The sequence below is a fragment of the Bidens hawaiensis genome, unplaced genomic scaffold (assembly GCF_021521415.1).
Source record: "Bidens hawaiensis isolate Kalapana, Puna unplaced genomic scaffold, B.hawaiensis_p1.1 tig00009067_1, whole genome shotgun sequence".
In the NCBI taxonomy this organism is placed as follows: Eukaryota; Viridiplantae; Streptophyta; class Magnoliopsida; order Asterales; family Asteraceae; genus Bidens; species Bidens hawaiensis.
The window spans coordinates 220,131-243,742 of record NW_027491664.1 but is presented as its reverse complement, the minus strand read 5'-3'; the positions used below and the strand labels follow the sequence as shown (position 1 = coordinate 243,742).

Below are 23,612 nucleotides of genomic sequence, written 5' to 3'. Positions count from 1 at the left end.
TTGAATTCTTAGTTAAAATCTTTTGCACCTGAGTGCAATTTCCAATGCCACAAATAACTTAAAAGAGAGGAGAAAAAAAAATCCATAAAGAAATAAGATTCTCAAAACAATTCATGAAATTTGTACTGAACTAACATCTTGGTATTATAACCGACGAAATTTTACAACCAACTAAAACATGACTTCTGGAAAGTTTCTGACTTTTCCGACGAGATTTTTAAAAATCTTGAGGTTTTCATCCATATTTCTAATTTAAATCATTTTGTAAAAATCAGTCTCTCCTGACGATTTTTTTATATTTCTTATCTGGTCCGTTCAAATTATATTTTTCTTGAGAACAGAGCTTTATGAATTTCGTCTTCCAAGACGCATTTTGAACGAATTTCATCTTCCAAGTTCATATTCTCATGTTTCTTATCTGGTAAGTTTTAAAAGTTTAATATCGTCTCGACCGATATGATTTTTGATATTCCGTCTCGACCGACTAAGTCTTTAAATATTTCGTCTACTCCGACTATATTTTTAATTAGGTTTCAGGTGAACCCCACTTTCTTAAATTAAATTATCAATTAATTCTATATTTTAATGGAAGAAGGTGGAAGATGATGAAGATAATAATAAGTGGATTTATGGTTTTTATAATATAGTTTAATTATTTTATATATTAATAAGCAAATTTAAATATTAAACAAATTAAAAATGTATAATAAAATTACAAATTCAAAACCGGGTATGAATACCCGGTTGTACCCGAACACATACCCAGTTTCAATACTCGAACCCGATCATACCCTACCCGGGTACATAGGGTTGAGTTTTTCTCCTTAATACCCTACCCGAACCCTACCCAATCTCTCTTAATACCCGATCATACCCGAACCCGGGTATTAGAAAAACCCGATTTATGCACCTCTACCTCGTGGCTCTTAATTACCTGTGGGCTTTTTTCTCATCTTTTCTTCAAGCCAACAACTTCAGCCCAATGAGTATTTTACTAAAACTAATGACCCATATCACAATATAGCTCCAACTCCTTTAATTTTCTTTTGATTTGATTAATTGATCCTGCACACAAAGATCGAAAACACATGTTTCAATCAATAATATAACGATTAAGATTATAGTTACTCAAATATATATATTTTTTCTTTTTAGTGTAAAGCAAATGTCACGAGAACTTTATTTCCTTTTCATTTCTTTTTTTTATTATTATTTATTTAATCTCAAGAAAAACATTTAACAAAAATATAAAATAATAATCTTAAAATAGCACGACGTATGGTAGACATTTTTAACTCGTTTTAAGCACCAATCACCTACAAATATAAAAGAACTTAAAGTAAAGTAATCGTGTTCGATATATTTAAATAACTAAAATGCACGATATTAGACATTAAAAACATATTCTTTTACCCACTCATCACATCCACATCAGATAATTCTATCGAAGAAACAACCCTTTATCAAATCCATCCGATTCCGAATCGACCAATTCCGGGATCTTTTGCAACGAAGGCCTGTCATCGAATTCTTCAATTATCTCTTGCGCACATACTGACTTAGAGAAAAAAATTTGAGTTTAATTTTAAGTTGTGGGGGCTTTGGCGTATCAAATCCAATTTTGTTGTGCCATGCACGGAACTGCTGCTTCAGGAGGAATGTGTTGCGCCAAAATGATAGAATTTGCTTACCATTTTGACCATGTTGCACAAAAGGATCCAATCTGTCGCCAACATAAAAATATATTGTCGCACTTTGATTGATTGGTAATTTTAAAAAGTTAAAAGACTATTTTATGAGTTTTCATAGTCAAAATAGATATAGTTTCATAGTTTTCCCTTTTAATTTTTCGGTAGATTTCATTTTCAACACGGTATTTACATTTTATTAAACCATGTCTAATTTTCATAATATCCAAGTATATTGATGCTCTTTTCATATCTGCATATGAGTACACACAGATATACATATTATCATATACATGCTTTGTTTCTTGTCCAACTTCTAAGTGATCCATCCAACAACTTCAAATGGTGAATTTGATATCAAAGACAAAACAAAAAAATCATTTTGCTAACTCCCAAACATTTATTGATCAAGAAAACAACTCAAAACCTTAAATTATAGTTACAGACCACATCTCGTTTTCTATAGGCTAACCTAGACATTTTACTCTAGTACGTATTGCTACAAAATAGGATATATAAACAGCTTAATTTTTATAATCGAGCTCAATAGTCATCTAGCTTGTTAGTCAAGTAAGTAAATTACTAAGATAAGATTAAACCGACTTGTTGTAATATATGATTTGTGACAAATTTCTAAAAGGTGAAAAGTATAGGGGTTAAAAGGTAAAAAAAAGTTGAAAAACCTAGAAAAATATTACAATTTACAACCATTATTGAGAAGTTCTTTTTAAAGTTTTTCCAACTGTAAAACAATATTTGTTGAATATTTCTTCCAACAGAACATGAAGCTTAATTAACATTTGTCATATGATGAGCTAGTTCACTAAACCTTGCTAGTGTGAGCTAGGAAGAGGAGTCATCCTTTGCAGCATGCACTGTTTGTCCTCTCTCACTGGTTATACATTGTGTGGATGAGGGGGACATGTCTAGTTGGAAGTTGCAATGATTCAAAGCTTCCTTCCAGCATCTCCACAACTTTATCTATGGACGGTCGATCTGGTCAATCGGATTGAATGCACCACAGGCTCACTATCATCATCTTCCTAGCTAACTTGTCTTCCTCTTCATCATCAACTTGCTTATATATCCAGTCTGGAAAATAGGCTTCATTCGTGCTTGTCGAGCTACACTCATTGTGTTTACGTGCACCTGTCATTTCAAGAACCATCATTCCGTAGCTATAAACATCAGATTTGTGAGACGCGCCTCCAAGAGTCCTAAAAAATACTTCAGGGGCTATGTATCCCGGAGTGCCTCTTATACCCATCACAGACACAATACTCTCTTTCTTTTTGCACAACTTTGCCAGCCCAAAATCAGATATTTTTGGGACAAATTCTTCGTCCAATAGAATGTTGTGAGGCTTAATATCGAAGTGCACGATTCTAGTGTTACAGCCTCGGTGTAGGTACTCTAGACCGCGTGCAATCCCTTTTGCAATTAGGAATAATGTGCCCGAGTCCAAATGAGATCCATCGCCATGTAGAAACTTATCTAAAGAGCCATTTGGCATAAACTCGTACAATAGTGCTCTTTTCTTTCCATCAATGCAGAAACCTAAAAGCGTGACTATGTTGACATGAGAAGTTTTACTGATGCTAGCGACTTCGTTGACGAAATCCTCTCCATATCCCTTAGCTCTATCCAGCATCTTCACTGCAACTAGTCGCCCATCAGGCAACTGTCCTTTGTAAACACTTCCATAGCCTCCTTGTCCTAGTTTCTCAAGGAACGAGTTTTTCATTTTCTTGATTTATGAATAGTTATACCTTTTCGGAGACAAAGTTCCATTGTTCCTTATGGAAATTTCTATTTGATTTGCTGCTTTTTTAGTTTCCCATAACTTCCTTACATAATACAGTATCACAAACAACAGGAATATAATTGCTGTGATGCCACATAAAACACCTGCATGAGAGGTTTAGACATTAGTTAAGAATTAAGATGTATCTTAAACAGCAAATGTTTTTCTTTGTGGAATCATTAGTTAAACAACATTAGTTGATGTTCATTTAAAACGAGAGGTGTGTTTCTGTTTTCATGCCAAATGTAGTTTGTGAATACTTAATTATCCAATGTCCTTGCCCTGGATAAAAGTTGTTTTTACATAGTGCTTACCGGTTACAAGTTTCCATTTCCTTTTAGATTTCTGAATAGCTCCATTGGATCCTGTTTTGGGGAGAAAGTAAAATGTATGTTAACTTGGTGATGGAGATCAGACCATGAACTATAAGTATTGTTAGCAGTAGCGGATATATGCATTGAGTTGGTTTCTTTGAGTCATTACTTAGTTACTAGTGGCTCCATCATTATTTGAGTATTCTCCTCTAAAAAATCGCTTGTACCATTTTTACTTTTGAATAGTAAATTACCATATGCTTAGTACAAGATTGGTTCAATTAGTCTGTTTTTTAAACATTAGATAAAAAAAAAGGTAAAAAAAGAATGATACAAAACATATCAAAACAAATAAGTGAGGGTTAGAAACATGTAGATTTAGGAAGGATGAGATGTGTACCTGGTGATGGTGGAGATAAACTGACATTAGTTTTGTTGTTAATTTTCGAGCAATTATCAGCCAAAAGCGGTGATTTAGCGCAAGCACATCTAGTTGCAGCTCTAGTTGCATCGTACAGACACAGACCACCTGACTGGATACAGTCCGTACATGACCCAGATTCAACCTTCCACCTAACCTCCAACCCTTCTTGGAAAGTCCGAACCAACCCCATTGACACCGTATACGCAATCGGGAACGGGACTATTACACTAGTTCCACACATCCCGGGATCTATGGCCCCAGGATATAAAAATACTCGACTAGACTCATTAATACCACACAAGAGTGAGTCCATTATCCCCCCAAAATCAAAAGGAATTGGACATTCAAATAAAAAAGTGATGTTTGTATAGCTTGAGGTGTAATCAAACAACTCGTGATCGATGGTCGTGTTCACTAGATTTTGGGGACATACCGAGTTAATCATATCTCCTCGTACAAGTTTCATAATCTGTGTTGTTGGGTTCATTCCTAGAACCCGATACCCAATATTTTTAATATTAATGGTGGCCATATTTGGTTGGTCACAGTTTAGCTCTAACCCCGGGTACCCACATTGTACGGGGTCCTGGTGACGCCAAAAAGGGTACTGGAAGCCGGAGATGGACCCGCAACTGAACGAGGCATTGCAAGTGTCGAAGAATCCTTCTGAGTTAGCTAAATGAACTTTGATCATGAGGAAAATGAGCAATTTGGGAAACAAATACTGGAAAGTATTATTATTCATGGAGAATATATATGGAAGTAGAAGACTCGGTTGAATGGTATTGGAGGTAGTTTGAGTTACCATTGCTTAAGGAATCACTCAAACAGCTCCTATCATGTGTGAAAGGTGACCAATGTTTATTCAATTGCTATATGGAGTTTTATTATTATTATTATTATTATTATTATTATTATTATTATTATTATTATTATTATTATTATTATATCTACGTAGCACGAAGTTGATTTTTTTTTAGTTTTATCACTTTTATGTCGATAAATTTTTGTAGACTTTTCAGCGTTGACTTACTTTATGACAAGTCTATAACCAAAAACTATTAAATTGAACGTCATTGCATTTGAGCTTTAAAATTTTAATATAGAATCCAAATTTGAATTTGTGATGAGTCAAATAAATTTCTTATATTGGTGTATGTAGTTGATTAACTTGAATAGCTATAGCATTGTAACTAACTAAATATAATACATGAGTCCATATATGATAGACATCAAACATAGTGACGTTAAATCAGGTTCAACTACATGGGGTGATTGGGCATTTGGGCTCATACCACATAAACCACCCAGTACCCTAGTTGGGTTCTTTTATGAGTAATGAGAGTAGAGCGAATTTCTGATTTCCAGTTGATTATGGAGTTATTAGACTCACTTGGACTAGTTACGTAAATGTAGCGAAACATGGTCCAAATTAGAAAGGCCGGAACTTCGCCTACGTTTGGTGTGAGGAATCCCAGACGAATTGGTCTTGACAAACCATGTCATATCATGACAAACATTAGCTATAGGCGGCTTGACCCAACCATCAATACCCTAATTCCAATATTTAGAGTATCTGCTCCTAGCTAATTTCAGCAATTTTTATCTTATTTTGTAGAAATGTACTACGAAAGTCCTAACTTTCAATCTTATATATGGGAACCCACTTGTTTTTAATATATATAATCACGCTCTCTTAATGTGTTTTATCCTTATCTCTAGACTTCTAAATGGTAAGTAAAAGACTTCTAACTTACAAGTTTCATGCATCACCTATCCATTTACTTCACTAGTGTAGGAGTAATTTGTTTAAACTAAAGATCACTGGCTATCACTATCTAGCAACTACATCAAATAAAAACCAATTACAACCCATACGATTTAGAAATCACTATCATATTATAGCGATTAGCTATCACTGACCAGTGGCCCAGCTCCAACTAACGATCAAGTAAATTGAATTTGGAAATAGAGCTAGAGAGGTCAGCATTCGATCATCTCTTCCCTTTAAACCTAATGAAGTTCACATTTGCCAACTATTAAATTGAGCACATATATATATCTATATATATATATATATATATATATATATTTTGTGAAGGTTCACCTTAAGTGGAGATACCATCGATACATGTGGGTATGTGAATCCATCTCATAAGTCTATGTTCGGTTTCCATTTTAATATGCACTAGCATTGAGTAGCAAGTAATACACAAGAATTCAATACTCGCTTTCAAGCAGCTAAGGTGCTGTCTTTGTTTCCAAACTTGCTAAGAAGTAAACGGTAACCTACTTAAATTGGAAAACATTGCAATTTCTTAGACAAACCAAAATAAAATAAAAACTAAAACACAAACATATGAAATTTGCATCCTACAAAAGCCTTTTCACAGGCTTCAAAATCAAAACTGAACTTCAAACTAATGTTACATCTTGAAAATAAATGATTATGATTTTGGTAGTTCTAAAACTTTGTTATTTACATTCCCATTGTAAATATCTACCATAACCATCAACCATTAGAAGAATTCGGCATACAACTGCCATATAGTTTGTTAGTAACCCCGTAATCAGGAGATGGTGGTTCTGTATTTTGATTATTAAACAGTGCACCATCATCCACCACAATGTCAAGAACCTCGGGTTTCTGAGAATTCAACTCATCATTCTGAATCCCTGTTAAAACTTCCACCACTTCTTTCATTGTCGGCCTCATGCCCGACTCCTGTTGTAGACACCTGAACGCCAGCTCAGCCATCAAGGTGATCCTCCTCCTCACGAAACCATTGGTCTCAAACCCAAGACTCTTATCAACCAATTCATCCAATGTATGGCTTTGGATCTTGTTAATAGCCATTGCAGCTAGGTTTATTTCAAGCCTATCTCTGTTAGTGTCAACCGCTTGTAATGAAGAAATGAGTTCAATTAAAACAACACCGAAACTGTAAACATCACTCTTGTCGGTCAACTGGTAACATTGGTAATATTCAGGGTCAACATAACCAGGTGTACCTTGTGGGGCGGTGGATACATGTGTGGCATTGTTTGGGAACAATCTTGACAAACCAAAGTCAGCAACTTTGACTTTAAAACTTTTATCTAGAAGAATGTTGTGCGTTTTAACATCTCGGTGGATGATGTCCGACTCGTGGAGGTAGGCTAGTGCTTTCGCTGTTTCGATGGCTATGTTTAAACGCACTGACCATGTAAACAAACCTGAGTTTGAAATTGAGTTTGACTTTGACGTTGACTTTGACTTTGACCTGGCTAGTTTTCCATGAAGATGATCAGCAACTGTGCCATTTGGTATGTACTCATAAACTAGAAGTAATTCTCTGCTTCGTTTTGACGTGCAACCGTATAATTTGACCAAGTTTTCATGGTCTAATCTTGTCAAGATTGCAACTTCGTTCATGAACTGCTCTACTCGTTTGTAATTGTTTTCATATAAACGCTTCACAGCAACTTCACGACCATCAAGAAGCTTGCCTAACAAAATCCAACAAGTTAATCAACGAGACGTAAATTCTAAAAAATCAAGATCTAGAAAACAAAAGGGTTAATACGACGGATACCATGGTACACGGTTCCACAACCACCATCACCAAGTTCTCTTGAATCACTAAAGTTATCCGTAGCCACTTCCAGTTCTTCAAAGGTGAAAACTTGAGCTCCAAAATACGAGCATTTTGCGAACTCTTTAGTTGTTTGTGTTGAAGGATATGAAGGGGCACTGGAATTGTAAATAGATTGAGGGTAGCTATAGAATCTGCTGCTCGAATCAGTAGTTAGAATGGATTTGCTCTCGGTTTGGGTAGTACTTGGTTCTTTCGTAGTAGTGCGTCTTTTCCTCCTTTGTTTGCAAACAAACAATCCCCACAAGATTGCAGCACCAACAAGAACCGCTCCAATAGTCGGAAGTACTATAGAATTCAACACACAAGAGTAGAATTTAGATTCTTCGAATAATATGATCGCGATATTTAGTAAAAAATTAAAGCAATTTTATTGAGGGAATAGAATCATACTTATAGTTAAAATCACAGACCCTTTCTTGGAACTCCCTGCAAATAAACAGAATCATTAATACGACGAGCGTGCATCGATTAAAGTTAGTTTTGTTTAAAGAAGGCAAAACGTCGAACACCTGGTGGGCTACAAATCCGACTGTTGCAAATGCAAACAGATTGAGATGTAGCAATATCAAATCCACATTCTCCATCCAATCTGCCACACTCTGAACACTGTTCACCATACGGATCACTATAAACAACCTCAAACCCGTGAGTCAACGCTTGCGCAAGAGTCAACAAGCTTCGATTCAGATCAGCACCAACAGTTCCAAGCAACGGAATCGTCACTCCATTCGTACAATGAATCATCTTTAGAATCGGATCAATCGGGACCTCCCCGATCAAAAAATACGAATCGGTTAAATCCACACCGCCTACGTCACAATAAAACCGATTCTGTGATTGAATAACCATAGGCGACGAGCTGCACCCGAAGAATATCGTCAAATCCACATTCTTCCCGCCACCAGCGTCGAAAATTGTTGAGTCAAGAGTCGAGTTTACAAACGTGCCAGGACAAGTATTGTTCCATAAATCCGATCGGGCTAGAACAAGGGTTTTATCGGTTAAATTGACTTCAAGAACGCGGTAATTAACTGATTCGATGGTTATCTCGGGGTAGGTATTGTCAGGGCAGGTGAGGCGGAACTCTGGTGGACCGCAGTGATCAGGCCGATTGCCCCCGGTGAAAGGATACTTGAGGTTGTCTATATTACCACAAGAGAAAGTGCCTTCGCAGCCGGGGAATGGGGAGAAATCAGGCTCGGTAAGCGAGACTGTGAGGGCGCAGAAGCGGATTAAAAAGACGGTGATGGTAACGGTGACGGAGAAGATAGACTGAGGAGGCATTTTGGGGGGTAATGGTAGCAGTGAAGCGCCAAGTTTAAGCAGTTGGAAAGTGGGCGTTAAACTTTTGAAATTAACGGGAAAATTCCGAAATACTAGTCGTTTATTACGGGCCCAGGTATTTTTTTAAATAGTATATTTTCGAATCACTTTTTGTTTTTTAATTATTTATATTTAATTTAACTATTCCATGTGTTTTGTTATATAATTGTAATGTAATAAACTAAAGTGAGATTTAAAAAATGCATGACAGAAAAATACGACCATGAGGGTGTTTAAAGATTCAGAAAAGTAAAGCTCATATGGAAGATAGTAACTTCTTATTTTATTTAATATATTTTATGTTGTAGACACTAATTTGGTTTAAGTCAATGTTTAAGTGGTCCGTTTTAATTATAGGTATGATGTTTGAAATTGTCGGAAGAACTAAAGTGGGATAAATAGGACAGAAAAACAAGACCATGAGATTGTTTAAAAATTTAGAAAAAATAGAGGTCATATGACACTTGGGTTCATAATTTTCAACATCATTTAAAGATTCAGAAATATATAGAGGTCATATGTACTGAAATTGATAGTGAGATAAGAGGATTGGGTTTTTTTTTTCTTTTTTTTTATTTATCGGATGAATCACTTTCTTATTTGTCGAATAATTATAGATGGTGCGTTATTGTTTTGGGTATGCTCAAGTGGCCTGGTTTCGGATGAATCACTTTCTTATTTGTCGAATAATTATAGATGGTGCGTTATTGTTTTGGGTATGCTCAAGTGGCCTGGTTTTATTCTACACTAGTAAGTAGACCCCCCGCGTTGCGGGGGTGGGGAGGCATGACAAAATATTGTGTTCTACACGACAAAAGTCGGCGGGTGCATGACAAAGGATTATGTTTTACATGACAAAAGTCGGTTGTCCATTGCCACCATAGACAACCGTATAACAGTACTCACATGTTGTAATATAGGGTATTCGTATTTAATTGGCATAGTTACAAAAATTGTGTTTTACATAATTGCATGTACAATTACTTGCTGCCATACTAAACAAAATAAGTGAGCAGTTGCTTTATTACGTACAAAAGAGTGCTCTTGGTTTATCTAGCTACCATATAGTTGGGTTACAAAAGTGTTGGATAATGTAGTTGTGCTTTAGCATTGTTTTTGCCTGCCCTGCGTCTGTTGATTTTGTCAAACCTTGCAGCAGGTTTCGCAAGTGGCAGTGCAGGAGTTGGGCGTTGGTGGTGTAATGCTGCTTAGGCGAACCTCGGTGACAACTACATGTTACATATTAAGACAGTAAGACACATACACACCCCTAAGTGTACATTATAGAAAACATAAGAATATAAAAAAGGCATAGGAGAGATAGCTAACCTTAGTTGTAGCACGAAGACTCTTTGAAAATAAAGTTAGCTCAACCAAACAACTCCTGTGAACCACAACTTACGTGTCAAATGAGTATGGCAACCATCAATGGTCAGTTTGCTAATTTGAAACTGAACACCACAAATTCTTGTTAGATTTCTAAAGATGTATGTTTTAGTTTGATATTAACATTATTAAAACCTAATCTTTATGCTAACACCATTAATTTTTAACGAAAACTTTTTTTGAAAAAGTAGAAATGAATTCAACACCAATATAGTTGTGATCTATATGTTGCTATGAAAGTCAAAATACAAAAAATAACCCCAAACAATACCTGCACATGCTATTTTTGTTGGCATCCTTTGCACGATCGACCGACCCATTACATGCTAAGCCTTCTAATATGTAACCAACTCCGAACAAAACTTGGTGCGAGCTGCACCCATTAGCACTACCCGAAGCCCTGGCTAAGTCAAACCAAAATAGACTTACTTCAAATCAAGAATTGCTTTAAAATAGTTTAGAAAATATTGATTAACAAAGTTAGTCAAGTAAAGATACATTGTATTCACCATCTAAGGAAACCAACAAACTAAAAAAATAATTTATCTGTAACATTAATCTAAAAAAAAACTAAAGATGATTAAACTCTAAACTACAAAGCAATACAAACAACAAAGACATACCTGTAGCAAACAAAAATAACAGTACACCAAAGCAACACTTTATTGTTGTGTGTTCTAGGACATGCATAAGAAAGAAGCCAAAAACATAATCAGATGAGATCCGTATGAAGCGACCAAACGGCAATATAAATAAGTCAATGAACTAAATGCAACTCACCTTAAATTTTTAAGAGCCTCAAACAACCCATAAGCACCTGAAACAAAGCAAACATATAATGTCAGCAATTAATATTTAAAATAAAACATTGGTTAGCCACTCAAACAACCCATAAATCAGTAGTTAGCAATTAATTTTTAAAGGAGCCTCAAATAACCCATAAGCACCCATCTACAGGTCTACTCGTCAAGCTTCTCAAAGAAAACAACCAAATTTTCTGGTTAACGTAATTAATAAGGCGACCATCACTTTCGCCTATCATCAACATGAGGATAAGCAAGAAACAGATCTCAAGCATTTCAACAAACATCTGGCATGTATGTTAGACAACCAAATCACATTCATCAATTAGTTCACATGTAGGCAAAGTAAAGTAAAATACGAAAACGCATTCTCAAAATAGATACCCTAAAACGTTATCTGAATGTAACTCAATTAGCAACAATTAGTGTAAGACATTACCGTAGGTTGAACGAAACAGAACAATGTGGCAGAACCGATAACCACAACCTGCAAAACAAAACAAAACAAAACAATACAAAACAAAACAACAACCTAAAATTCAGGAAGATAGAAAATAGAACGAAAAAGAATGACAAACCTGAGCCAAATGATATCAATTTACAAACCAAATTACCGCATGCTACCCAAAGAAAACAAAAAAATTCGTTTGTAAACCGTTCTCTCTATCAAGCATTTCATCAAACACATGTTATGCATGTCAAAACTTCAGTACAGTTTGAAAACATGTAATGAAAAACACAATTAGCAGAAAGACACAACATTTAACCTCAATTTTCCATACCATGACTGAAACTCAACATACACATCATGAACAACGAAAATGAAGACAGAAAACTCTAAACCAATTTCGAATTGAAGATTGAAGATTGAACCCTTTTCACCTGCAACAACGGAGACGAAGCGAGAGAGAGATACGACGGTGGCGATGATTTTGCAGAAAAAGAAAAAGATCGGCAACTGATAAAGTAAAAGAATACGTGTAAACTGTAAAGGCAAGGAGACGCAAGTCCAAGTACAAATCATGATCCAAGATGTACAAGTTGTTATGCCAACCGACCTTCAAAATTGTAAATATATAAATTAGTCAGGTTAAGTCAACATTTTGTTGATTCTTTATTTTAGCCAGAACGAAATAAGTGACATACCATTTGGAATCCCGAAAGAACCAAGCGGAACATATAACATTTTTACCAAAGTATAGTAGTTATTAACATATATAAAATGTGTCCAGTTAAGTTTTAATTTAAAGGGAGCTTAAAGTACATAGAGATTACCGTGAAAAATCTTGTGAGCAGAATACTATGAATACAAACTTTCTATCATATCTCGGGCACACGTTTAAAGTGAAAGGAGGGAACCTTTTTTTTCTTTTTGCGTACAATCATGTTTTGTTAGGTATGTACGGAGGGAGATGTGATCAGTAACCCTATAGTCAAAGATAAAATCTCCCATGCACTATAAAAAAATTAGTCTAAGACAACCTTTATTTCACAAAAAAAGCTGCATTAGGTGAAGTTGCATTAGATCTAGTGCAACCTTTTTGTTAGATAACGCAACTGTTTCTTTCAAATGCAACCCTCTAAAAGTGTTGCATTTGAAAGAAACATTTGCGTTATCTAACAAAAAGGTTGCACTAGATTTAATGCAACTTCACCTAATGCAGCTTTTTTTGTGAAATAAAGATTGCCTTAATTAGGCCCATTTTTTTGTAGTGATTAATAGAATACGCTATGTTTAGAAGACATTTGATCATATATTGTATTAGTTATAATTTATATTCCTTCCATAGATAGTCACAGTATTGTAATATATATTTGATGATGAATAAGAATGAGGCAAGGATCCTATAGTGATTATTATCTCTTACATGGTATCACGAGAATAACCCTAGCCCACCATACAATCCTTCAGGTCGGCAATCACCATCTTACTGCCGCCTCCTTTTCTTCCAACTTCCTCTCCTCCAATCACATCTCCCTTACTATTAAAACCAATGGAATCCAACTACACCTCACATGCCACAAACTTTGGTCAACAATGGGCACCACATCCTCCTTACAGCTCACAATGGCCACAAGCATACACATATACAAATCAGCCCACTCAAGCTTCATACACCATGTCTCTCAACCCTCTGGACCAAAGTTGGGCCTTGGATACCGGAGCAACGCAACATATGACGAACAATCCGGGTAATTTTCAATCAATTTTTAATAACGGCATTTCTCACAATATTATTGTTGGTAATGGCATGACCATTCCGGTTGCCGGATACGACAATCAAACCCCTACCTAAACCTTTCCCTCCTCTTAAACTCAACAATGTTCTATACACGCCTAAATTAATACAAAATCTAATTTCAGTTCATCGCCTTACGATTGATAATTGGATTTCCATTGAATTTGATCCTTTTGGTTTTCTTGTGAAAGATTACAAGACCCGGGTTCCTATCCTCCGGTGCAACAGCAGCGGTGATCTATATCATCTTCTTCCATCTATGCTTTCCAGTCTCACCAATCCATCCACTTTTGCTGTAGTTTCACAAGACCTTTGGCATCGCCGCCTTGGTCATCCAGGACATGATTTGTTGAATAAACTGAAAAACTCTACTTCCATTTCCTATGTCAAAAACAATAAAAACATTTGTCAATCATGTGTTTTTGGTAAAAGTACACGTTTACCGTTTTATGGTTCTACCTCTTGTACTTATTTCCCCTTTGACATTGTTCATAGTGATTTATGGACTTCACCCGTTATTAGCACGGCCGAGCATAGATATTATATATTGTTTTTGGATGATCATACAAATTTTTTGTGGACCTACCCGATTGCTCATAAAACCCAGGTATTCAACACGTTTATTATGTTTTATAAACTAATTGAAACTCAGTTTGAACGCAAAATTAAAACCCTACAATGTGATAATGGAACCGGATACATTAATCACAATTTTAAACAATTTTGTGCTCAAAATGGAATGGTATTCCTTCTCTCTTGCCCACACACGTCATCCCAAAATGGCAAGGCGGAACGAAAAATTCGCTCAATAAATAATCTCATTCGCACCCTTCTCGCTCATGCCTCCCTCCCTCCCAACCTATGGCACCATGCCCTAGACATGGTCACCTATATCCTTAATATTCTACCTAGTAAACTACACAAATATCAAACCCCTACCCGTCTCCTTTATAACCGTGTCCCCGCATACGACCACCTTCGTGTGTTCGGATGTCTATGTTATCCCCTCTTCCCCTACACTACAATCCACAAATTAGCTAACCGCTCAACTCCGTGTGTCTTCCTTGGATACCCATCCAACCATCGAGGCTATAAATGTCTAAATATTCACAAAAATCGAATTATCATATCCCGTCATGTCGTCTTTGACGAAACCATTTTTCCTTTTGCCAATTCTTCTTCACCGCCTCCAAAATATGACTTCTTAAATGACCACATTCATCCCCTTTACTGGCGAAATATAATGGACCAACCCACTCCCTTAAATCCATCTTCCCAACCCACTGTCGAAATCCAACCCACATCTTCCACCTCATTTGACCAACAAATGGCCCACTCCCACTCCCCTAATAGAACCCAGCTTACGGATATACCTCCCCAACCCCACAACCCACATACTTCGACCCAATCCATTTCTCAACATCATATTCATTCCCCACCTTCAATAGATTCCACACCCACTACCTCCTCCCCACCTCCATCTGACCCTACATTCCCTCAGTTAACTCCCGTTCCCAATACTTCTAATACACATCTTTCCCCCCCACCTGCCAACTCACAAAATATACCACCACCCACGCAACCCACTCGTACTATGCGTACTCGTGCAATGGACGGTATATCAAAACCCAAACAATTATTTAACCTCCATGCAACCTCTCCCGTTCCAATTCCGAAAAACCCAATCCATGCTCTATCCACACCGGAATGGTCAAATGCCATGACTAATGAGTTTGATGCCCTTATTAAAAATGAGACTTGGGAACTAGTTCCGAGACACCCCACAATGAATGTTATCCGTAGCATGTGGTTATTTAAACACAAATATAAATCAGACGGTTCCTTGGAACGTTACAAAGCCCGTCTAGTTTGTGATGGTCGGTTACAACAGGTTGGTGTGGATTGTGGGGATACTTTTAGCCCGGTTGTTAAACCAACAAAGATCCATACTGTCTTAACTTTGGCTCTTTCGCAATCTTGGCCAGTTCATCAGCTGGATGTTACTAATGCATTTTTACATGGACACCTTAACGAGACAGTCTACATGTATCAACCTTTGGGGTTTCGCAACAAATATTATCCCAATCACGTTTTTCGGTTAAAGAAGTCTTTATATGGATTGAAGCAGGCTCCACGGGCTTGGTATCAACGCTTCACAGATTATGTTCTCAGTTTGGGGTTTACGCAAACCAAGTGTGATAACTCGTTGTTCACACTTCATCAAAACCACCACACCGCCTACCTTCTCCTCTATGTGGATGACATTCTTCTTGTAACATCCACTGATGGCCTTCGGGGGTATCTCATGACCGATCTTGCCAAAGAGTTTGCTATGAAAGATGTTGGTCTAGTTAATTATTTCTTAGGAATTCATGTCTCTCGCTCAAAGGACACCATGTTCCTATCTCAACACGCGTATGCTTTGGATATCATTAAAAGAGCAGGTATGCAAGCTTGCAAGCCGGTTGATACACCGGTTAATACGAAACCGAAACTTGGATCTCAAGCCGGGGAACCATTTGAAGATCCGACCCTCAATAAAAGTCTTGCAGGGGCACTTCAGTACTTAACCTTCACTCGACCCGATATCGCGTACGCGGTACAACAAATTTGAATGCACATGCATGACCCTCAGACCGATCATTGGGATGCCTTGAAGCGAATTGTTAGATACATTCAAGGCACCACCGACCATGGACTTACCTTAAGTAAAAACATGGATCTCTTCCTTGTTGCTTATACGGATGCCGATTGGGCCAGGTGTCCGGACACCCAGAATTCTACTTCCGGCTACTGTGTGTATCCGGACACCCGGAATTCTACTTCCGGCTACTGTGTGTATCTCGGCAATAATCTTCTCTCATGGTCTTCTAAGCGCCAATCCATCGTCTCCCGCTCCAGAGGCCGAGTATCGCGGGGTGGCCAACGTAGTTGCTGAAATATGTTGGTTACGTAACTCCTTCTTGAGCTTCGCCGCCCCGTGTCACGTGCTACTCTTGTCTATTGTGACAATGTTAGCGCGATCTATCTTTCTGATAACCCAGTTCAACATCAACGCACTAAACATATTGAACTCGACATTCACTTTGTTCCCGAGCAGGTCCAACGGGGTTGCTTTCGGATTCTTCATATGCCTACACGCTACCAAATTGTGGACATCTTCACGAAAGGTTTACCTTGGGATCTCTTTGAAGACTTTCGGTCCAGTCTCAACATTCGGTCACCTCCTGCTTCGACTACGGGGGTGTAATAGAATACACTATGTTTAGAACAAATTTGATCATATATTGTATTAGTTATAATTTATATTCCTTCCATAGATAGTCACAGTATTGTAAATATATATTTGATGATGAATGAGAATGAGGCAAGGATCCTATAGTGATTATTATCTCTTATAGTGATGAGTCCTTGAACTAGTTCTAAAGCGCCATCATACTATTGATGTTTGTTGTGGATGGCCTGAAATGCTAGGGTCTGGATTACTAGATAGACAAACCAAAAGATAAGAATGCAACATCAAGTAGATTGTAAATAACTAATTATTTAATGGATTAAAGATTTTTAGCTTAACCGGGAACTATAAGAACATGTTCTAAGTAAACGACTATGGTAACAAAGGGAGAGCATAATAATGACCATTATTTGAGATGTCAAGTCTCACACGATTGTCAACTTCAACTTTTTCGGAACCAAAATAAATGAGAATCGTTGAAGGTATTGCACCCACATTAGTAGCTGATAATATTGTTTTATGTCATGCTTGGTTTGTCATGTACGGAACCTTTGTTCTTATACAATGAAAGGATTACAAAGGATTTGTAAAGAAGTATTAATTTCAAGAGGAAAAATATTTTCTACTTCAGATCGAATCAACAATGACTATGGTGCTGTTTGTTTTTCTTCTAAAGAACTTCTCCACCTTTTTTGTCTGCACCGAGAAGAGGACGCGCAAACGTTAGGCTCTGCAGTGTGTTTGTTTTCCGAAGACGTTTCATTAAAAAACGTCTGCGCGTCCTCTTCTCCTAGAAGCATTTTTCAAACCACTTCCCACCTCTTTTCCTCATTTTCTTATTTTTTCACCAGACAACACCTTCCTTCTCCTCTCAAACCCTTGGTCCACCCTCCACTCCTCCACCCGTCTCCTCCATCCTCCACCGCCGGCCACCCTCCATCGCCGCCGCATCTCTCTCTCTCTCCCCACAGATCCGCGGCTTCTCCTCCAGCGTCACACCCTCGCTGCCGGCCACCCCCACCCACCACACGCCTCCTCCGGCCAACCCCGTCCTCCGTCGCCACCGCCCTGGCCAGACACTACCGCGCCTTCGTTGCCCCATGTAACACCACGTCCTGAACCCTCTCAATTTTGGTCTAAATATACTAACTTAGAAAGTACAGGGACCAGAAATGATAATTCTAAAAATAATGTCCTGCCGCGGTACGCGACGGGGTAATATGTAACCCATCGCGTAGCGCGATGGGGTTGATGAGTCACCGGACACGTGTTAATACCGTACCGACACGTGGCGCAATATGACATGACACGTGTCAACACCGCATAAGGCGGTGTACTTTTGCGGCGTCGCGGCGACCAGTCCCAAAGGGCCGGGCGCGGTACGCGACGGTGTCCAGGATTGGCTATATAAGGGGGGTGACGGGCATGAGCTCAAATCATCCCAAAAACACCTTCCTTTACACACACATAGCCTTGGAAAGCGTGCCCCGTTGCCATAACGAGCCGACGTGCTGTTTTCTCGATATTCGTGCAAGAAACGAAGTTATAATCAAGAAACAATCACATAAGCGAGTAGATCAAGTCCTGCCTTATCGTGTTATTATTCTAAGCATCCAATCTAAGGTAGGAGTTATGTTTAAGTTATTTGAATTATAGCTTATACTATCAATCGAGGCTATGGCCTTTAACCTTGATCGTATTTTACAAACATTCATTCACAATCATGTTTTCATAAACGTTACTTCATGATAAAGTAATGTTAAACGAAAGATATATTTTGACGGGCATGTAGTAACTAGAAGGGGGATATCACTAGTAATTCGCATAAATCCCAATCAAACGAGGGACCCGTTTACTTACCTGGAGAAACTTACCAACGTGATAGAACCTATTAGGCCAAAACATGCTATATCAAACGTCACATAAAACTAAGTGTTTTCATTCACAATCAAAGATAAACGATTTCAAGGTTAAGCTTACAATCATAGTTTAACATCATTCAAAATATTCATACGAACCTATTTATGTATAGGTTAAATATCATTCACAGTCAATCAATCAATCAGTCAAGGTTTACAACACTGACGGTACAGGTGAATACGTTAACCTTTTTAATCACTCAAAACATATTATGCTCAATGAGACGAACGGGTGTTTGTCTTAGCAAGTCAATCAATGTCTACATGAGATCATGCAATATCTAAAACTTTATAATACAAAGTAGAAAATAAAGTCAACTCAGACCGAATACACATGTATCTGGATTCAAACATAACCGTTCAGCCTAACCATTCTAAGACTACGTGGTCGCGGGCTAATGGTCATAACTAGTCTCCCGGAAAGGGCTACGTGGCTTGGGAACAATTTTGTGTGTAGGGCAGTGGTACATAGACCAGAAGTAGAAATGCTTCTGCTGAGCTTGTAGAGAAAACTATATTTGTATTATATTGTCATTCAAAATGTTTTATTGAGTCATACGTGTTCACCAGCATATAGCTGACGTATTTTTTCAACCCATTGCAGGTAATTAAGCTTAAGTAGCAATAGAAAGGATTGGAGTCTTATGAAGATAGTATCGCGTACAAGATGTCTCTATTTTGATAAACTAAATCCTTGTAATATGAAACTTATCTTTTGTAAACTAATACTCGGGTATTTAATTCCCGAGTAAATTTTCAATGTAAATTAATATTATATTCAAACCTAAAGTCTTCCGCTAAAATCAATCCAATACTCTGATATATTTACAAAACAGGTACCAACTTGTGGTCACACGCCTAGGCCCTAAGTCGGGGTGTGACAGGTTGGTATCAGAGCCATCAGTTTCAGCAAATTAGGTATTAAACATTAGTACCTAGGCTTTAACCATTATTATTATCATCTTTATTGTTATTCGTAGGGATAAGATAGGATTGGTAAACCTCCTATCCCTAATCTAACTAAAATGCAGATGTCTTATATTAACTACTTTGGTCGTAGACACCGAGTAGCTATAAGATCAGTACCGACAATCATTAACGAACCATCCGATATGGAAATTAGCAATATTTACTACACTAGCTTTTTCAATCGTGATCAACCAATCAATCCGGTATTACCGTACGGGAGGCAACCTGTGTATCTCCCAGGAAGTCAACAATGTCCAATCGAAATCTCCGACAATACCGAGGACAACGTTCCCCAGTATTACCCCTCCGACATTCCAACATACCATCCTTCCGAGAAACAGGAGGTACAGAGTAAAAATAAACAAGAAACTGAATCGGAGTCATCAAGTTGGATGAATTGTCACTCAGATCAAAGGAGATGGCAATTCGGATCACCACCATTGGGTTATCAATACCAGATCCCACCGACTATAGCTGAACCAAGTCGGAAGCCTAAAATGAGGGTCAGCTTACCATACAAAAAGAGATCAGTTCAATCACCAATCAAAAATCCTTATGAATCTGAGGAAGATCCCGAGGAAGAGGAGGATTCCAAGAAAGAAGATGAGGAGAATCAATATCCTTATTTTCCATCCTCTAAAGGATCAATACCATCGATCTCCCAGCAAGCAAAAGAGATGGAGGAGGCAAATCTCATCGAGGAGTTTTACACCAGCAACATTCCTGATGAAGAAATGCATGCATACGTTGCTAACCCACATCTCTATCCACAAGAGAATGCTTATATCTTTCCAGCCGCATCCGCACCAACGGAATATCCGAACCCGCCATATTCGGTGATGGATGAGCTGAGTAACGAGAAAGTGGACAAAAAGAGAAGAGGGAGAAAGATTGTCAAGAAGTGTGACAAGATGAAAAATCTTGTTACAAAATGGATTAAGGATTAGAACTCATAGCTATGTAGTAGTTGTTATGATCTTTTTCTTGTAAGATAAATAAATGTAATATAAAGTGTGTCTTTTCTGAAATTTTATTTTATTCATGTAACAACATGTCTAAAGCAAACAATAATCAAGAAACACAAGTAAACAATAAATGAAAGACAATCGAAGAAATCATGCAAGAAAAAGTAACTGCAGAAAATATACAAGCCATACCACAAAACTATGTGCTTGGTATCCGCGATCTAATAAAAGAGGCTGTGAATCCAATCTATGAAATATTGAAAAATGATCAAAGTCATACTGCCTCGCATTCCAACAAAAGAACAAGTCGAAGTAAGAGCGAATCTGCTACTTCGAAAAGAGAATCAAAGAAAGAATCTAAAAAGGAATCGGAAAAGAAGGAAAGTAAGAAAGAGAAAGAACCGAAAAAGAAAGAAGCGAGTGATGAAACCTCGACTGCTGAAAACAACCTCCATGAAAAGACAAAGAAACTTAAAATACACGAGGGTTGTGATTTCAAGGTGTTTAAAGTCTATAACCCCAAAGAATTTCACGGGGATAAAGGAGTGATACATACCCTCCGATGGTTGGAGGAAATGGAATCGATTGTACTAATAAACAAGTGCACGGAAAGAGAGAAGGTGCAATATACCTCCCAGATGTTCAAGAGGGAGGCATTAGAGTGGTGGAATACCCCGATTGGAATCAAGGGTAGAGAGAATTTATATAACCTAGACTGGGCAACATTAAAAGCTATGGTAATGAAGAAGTTCTGTTCAATTAACGAAATGGATCAGATTCAAACCAAGCTGTGGAACCACAAGGTTTTGGGAACCAATCTCAAGGAATATAACACCAAGTTCCTTGAGTATTGTAGAATCGTACCTCATTTGGTTACTCCTGAAATCAACAAAGTGACGCGCTATATTTACGAGTTGCCGATAGAGATCCGTGACTTAGTTCGATCACATATGCCGACCACAACGGAATCTGCCATGGAGCTGGCCGGATATTTGATGGACGGGATGTTGAGGAACCGATATGAGAGAAATAAAGATGAGGGAAAAACAAGTGTGGGTGGAAAGGTGAAAAAGACGGAGAAGAAAAGAGAAGGGGGATTTGTGTATAGTCGCCCCATGTTGGTGCATGTCGTGTAACAGATGATCTTTTGTGTTTGTTAGAATTGAGAGCAACGGTCAAAGGGGAGACTGTTGGTGCATTTTGTGACCGTCGCTATGCAATTCTGTTCAGCGTTGTGGAAGTACGAAGTTAGAGCAACTTCGCTATAGGCGAAGTTGTAAAACTTCTGCCATAGGCGAAGTTAGAATAACTTCTCCATAGGCGAAGTTGTAACAACGTCGCCTACAGGCCCAAGCCCGCGAAGTTTATATATATATACGTGTGTCTTGTTTAGGTTTGGAGATCCAGAATTTAGTGTGTGTTTTGAGTAGTTTGTTTGTTTAGAGAGAGTAAGAGACTAGGAGAGTCGTGTGAGACGACCCGAGGTAGAGCTCACCTCGGGTCAGTCGTGTTTTCTGTTTGGTTACGGTATGTAACGTGTTTTGATTATTATATAAGAATCCGCAGATTTGATTATCCCGTTCTTGTATTTGTTCGTGTATTTGTTCGTGTACGTGTTTGTGTTCTTCATCTTTACACCAATAAACGAGTCTAGGAGGATTCCGCACTCCTATACCTCGTGCGGATCTCGTATCGATCGGCGACGCCCCCGGGGGGACTTACATGAGGTCCCCCTCTTAACTGATGATCTTCTGTTTGCAGTCAACCAGCCGTGTCTGAATCTGTCATGTAGCTTCACAAATCTACCAATCACCCAGCGTCTTCCATATCAGATCTCCCCTTCAGTGTAAGCTTCTCCGACAATATAGATTGAGGTCTTTGAAATGCATGCATCCTCGTGCCAATAGATCATCTCAACCAATCACGTGAGTCCATCTGACTTCACCAACACGTGAAGTTGGGCTTCCTCCACAACTTCACCAACTCGTCGGCATACGATAAGGTTTAATCTTCAACTACTCAACATCAAGTGATCAATTTCATCACAAAACCACCTTGACAGAATCTAACACATGACCATTAATTAATCCGAAGCATCTTCAATCACCAGGGATAACGATCAAGAACATAAACACTTTAGTTCCCGATTAAATCCAACTTGTTCCAGAATTTTCACTCTAATAAATAAGCATCACGTTTCAGGATCCAATTCTCGAACGCCTTGAAAATAACATAAATAATATGCTCTGACCGCAATCCAGTAATGACAAAAACCTTCAGTTCAATTTGACTTTCTTCAGTTGGTCAACCTCGAACAACAACAATTTCATTGCCCACAAACACCCAAATATGTGTCAATATCCAGTTTCAATCAATATCCCATTCTCAAACTCAACTCCATATCTAGAGTTGACACGTATTTGTTCACACGTAAGACCCAGAGATAACAAGTTTCACTCGTTGACGGAACAACATCTCCGGTCTCACAATAATCGTGTACACCTGGCCATACAGACGAAAACACCAAAATACTCTTTTTTTTTTTTTTTTTTTTTTTTTTTTTTTTTTTTAACTTCGCCTGTTCATAACTTCGCCTGGCTATAACTTCGCCTGTCCATAATTTCGCCAGACCTTATATCTTCGCTGAAACCCTACGAACAGTGACGGCAACTTCGCCTGATGAACAATAACTTCGCCTGCGGCGCTGTTCGGCCAGAAACGCACAGAAACGTGCCAGAAACACCAAAACGCAGATCTCGAACCATAGCATAAGAGCCTAAGGCTCTGATACCACATGTAAGTCCCCCCGGGGGCGTCGCCGATCGATACGAGATCCGCACGAGGTCTAGGAGTGCGGAATCCTCCTAGACTCGTTTATTGGTGTAAAGATGAAGAACACAAACA

At 38.1% G+C, this 23,612-nt stretch overlaps 1 protein-coding gene and 1 pseudogene across 1 annotated transcript; both read right to left on the bottom strand.

Moving 5' to 3' along the window:
- Positions 1–2,577: 2,577 nt before the first annotated feature.
- On the bottom strand, positions 2,578–5,038 carry LOC143530962 (LEAF RUST 10 DISEASE-RESISTANCE LOCUS RECEPTOR-LIKE PROTEIN KINASE-like 2.4 pseudogene; annotated as a pseudogene).
- Positions 5,039–6,606: 1,568 nt separating this feature from the next.
- Positions 6,607–9,152, bottom strand: LOC143530905 (LEAF RUST 10 DISEASE-RESISTANCE LOCUS RECEPTOR-LIKE PROTEIN KINASE-like 1.4). The gene is made up of 4 exons (XM_077026317.1): positions 8,378–9,152; positions 8,259–8,294; positions 7,806–8,153; positions 6,607–7,719 (listed from the first exon to the last, which is right to left on the bottom strand). The coding sequence occupies exons 1-4, from the start codon at positions 9,150–9,152 to the stop codon at positions 6,743–6,745; spliced, it is 2,136 nt and encodes a 711-aa protein (XP_076882432.1). The 3' UTR covers positions 6,607–6,742.
- Between the last annotated feature and the right edge of the window lie 14,460 nt (positions 9,153–23,612).

What these genes read in the sequence shown, in the direction of transcription:
- LOC143530905 (XM_077026317.1), bottom strand. Translation starts at nt 9,152, where the DNA reads ATGCCTCCTCAGTCTATCTTCTCCGTCACCGTTACCATCACCGTCTTT. An exon ending in TCGGATTTGTAGCCCACCAG is followed by an intron (nt 8,295 to 8,377) that starts GTGTTCGACGTT and finishes GTTTATTTGCAG; the next exon opens with GGAGTTCCAAGAAAGGGTCT. An exon ending in GTCTGTGATTTTAACTATAA is followed by an intron (nt 8,154 to 8,258) that starts GTATGATTCTAT and finishes TGAATTCTATAG; the next exon opens with TACTTCCGACTATTGGAGCG.